General features: G+C 36.8%; 2 protein-coding genes across 2 annotated transcripts; both read left to right on the plus strand.

The window, feature by feature from the left end:
* Positions 1 to 138: 138 nt before the first annotated feature.
* Tsp_14592 (ornithine aminotransferase) lies at positions 139 to 477 on the plus strand (the record flags this gene model as incomplete). The annotated part of the gene is made up of 1 exon (XM_003367664.1): positions 139 to 477. A coding segment is annotated over one exon (339 nt), but the record flags the coding sequence as incomplete, so codon positions are not given.
* A 114-nt stretch (positions 478 to 591) lies between these two features.
* On the plus strand, positions 592 to 1,062 carry Tsp_14593 (ornithine aminotransferase). Its single transcript, XM_003367665.1, has 2 exons — positions 592 to 909; positions 946 to 1,062. Exons 1-2 carry the CDS (start codon positions 592 to 594, stop codon positions 1,060 to 1,062), a joined length of 435 nt encoding a protein of 144 aa, XP_003367713.1.
* Positions 1,063 to 1,615: the final 553 nt, after the last annotated feature.

The raw sequence follows: 1,615 nt of genomic DNA on the forward strand, positions 1-1,615 counted from the left end.
TTACAAATTGTTGCGACAAGTTGAGCTGTAATATGCAGCTATCATAGTTTCTCAGAGATTTTTCCCATCGGTTGGATGTATTTATGCTGTGCAGAAATCAGTTCAAATTCACAAACCATGTTTGATTTCGGAGCATAGCATGATGCACATGATTATAAGCCACTGCCAGTGGCGTTGGAGAGTGGTGAGGGCATTTTTGTCCGGGATGTAGATGGACGACGTTACTTTGATCTTCCTTCTGCATATTCAGCTGTTAATCAAGGTCATTGTCATCCGAAAATTATAGAAGCGTTAAAAAAGCAGGATGATTGGCTGACACTTTGCTCACGTGGGACGAATTCAAATGTTTTAGGAGAATATGAAAAATTTATGACAAATTTGTTTGGTTATGACAAACTGTTACCCATCAATTCCGGCGTTGAGGGTTGTGAGAGTGCAATGAAGCTTGCTCGACGTTGGGCATATGATGCGAAGTAAGTCCCAGAAAATAAAGCTGAAGTGATATTTGTTGAAGACAAATTTTGGGGAAGATCATTAGTCGCTGTCTCATCAAGCACGGATTAGGAATGTTATTATGGGTTTGGTACTTTTATGCCTGATTTCAAAGTTATTCCATACGATGATCCGGCGGCTCTTGAAAAAGTGCTGAACACGAATGGTAATAATGTTGCTGCTTTTATGGTTGAACCTATTCAAGGTGAAGCAGGCGTCAGGGCGGCAGAAGATGGTGGTTATTTGAGAAAAGTTGCTGAAGTTTGTCAGAGGTATAACGTTTTATTGATTGTAGATGAAGTTCAAACAGGGTTAGGACGGACTGGAAAATGGTTGTGTTCTTACTATGAGAATGTTCGTAATGACATCCTTATTTTGGATAAAACGGTATTATGCGGTTGTTATCCAATTTTGACGGTTTTATGTGATGATTCAATTATGCTTAACATTTAGCCAGATCAGCAGAGCTCTACTTTTGGAGGTAATCTATTAGCTTGCCGAATTACGATGGTTGCTGTAATAGTTGTCGATGAAGAAAATTTAGCTTCTAACGCTTTCAAGATGGAATAACTTTTTCATCAACAAACGCATGGCTTGCCAAGTGCAATTCTAAAAGCTGTTTGCGGCAAGGGTCTTCTCAACGCAATAGAAATCAACAGTGGCTATGATGTTTGAGAATTATGCATTCGCTTATTAAAAAATCGACTTTTAGCCAAAATCACGCATGGAAATATAATTCGATTTGCTCCACCATTGGTGATCGACGAGTCTCAGATGCTAGAAGCATGCTCCGTCATAAAACATGTTCTTTAATGCTTTGCCTAGTGCATAAAACATATTTAGTTTTTTGTCCAGCAGTAACTGCTAAAAAGTTTTTTTCAGGTGACTTCTTCTGGGAGGGATGTCTTGTAATACATGAATTAAACAAAATAAAATAAATTATATTGTTTAATTGGCAGTAATGTTTAACATTGAGAATTTAAAATTATTCAATTTATCAATCAAATCAATTCAGGTAATTTTTCGATAACACTTAAGAGTGCTATATTTCAAATACACTTACCTGAGAAGCAGTGTTTTAAGAACTTGTTTTTCATAACTGTCAAATGTGAATTGTTTTTCA

The sequence above is a fragment of the Trichinella spiralis genome, assembly GCF_000181795.1.
Source record: "Trichinella spiralis strain ISS 195 chromosome Unknown Scfld3891, whole genome shotgun sequence".
NCBI lineage: Eukaryota > Metazoa > Nematoda > Enoplea > Trichinellida > Trichinellidae > Trichinella > Trichinella spiralis.

What these genes read in the sequence shown, in the direction of transcription:
- Tsp_14593 (XM_003367665.1), top strand. Translation starts at nt 592, where the DNA reads ATGCCTGATTTCAAAGTTATTCCATACGATGATCCGGCGGCTCTTGAA. An exon ending in GTTGTTATCCAATTTTGACG is followed by an intron (nt 910 to 945) that starts GTTTTATGTGAT and finishes CTTAACATTTAG; the next exon opens with CCAGATCAGCAGAGCTCTAC.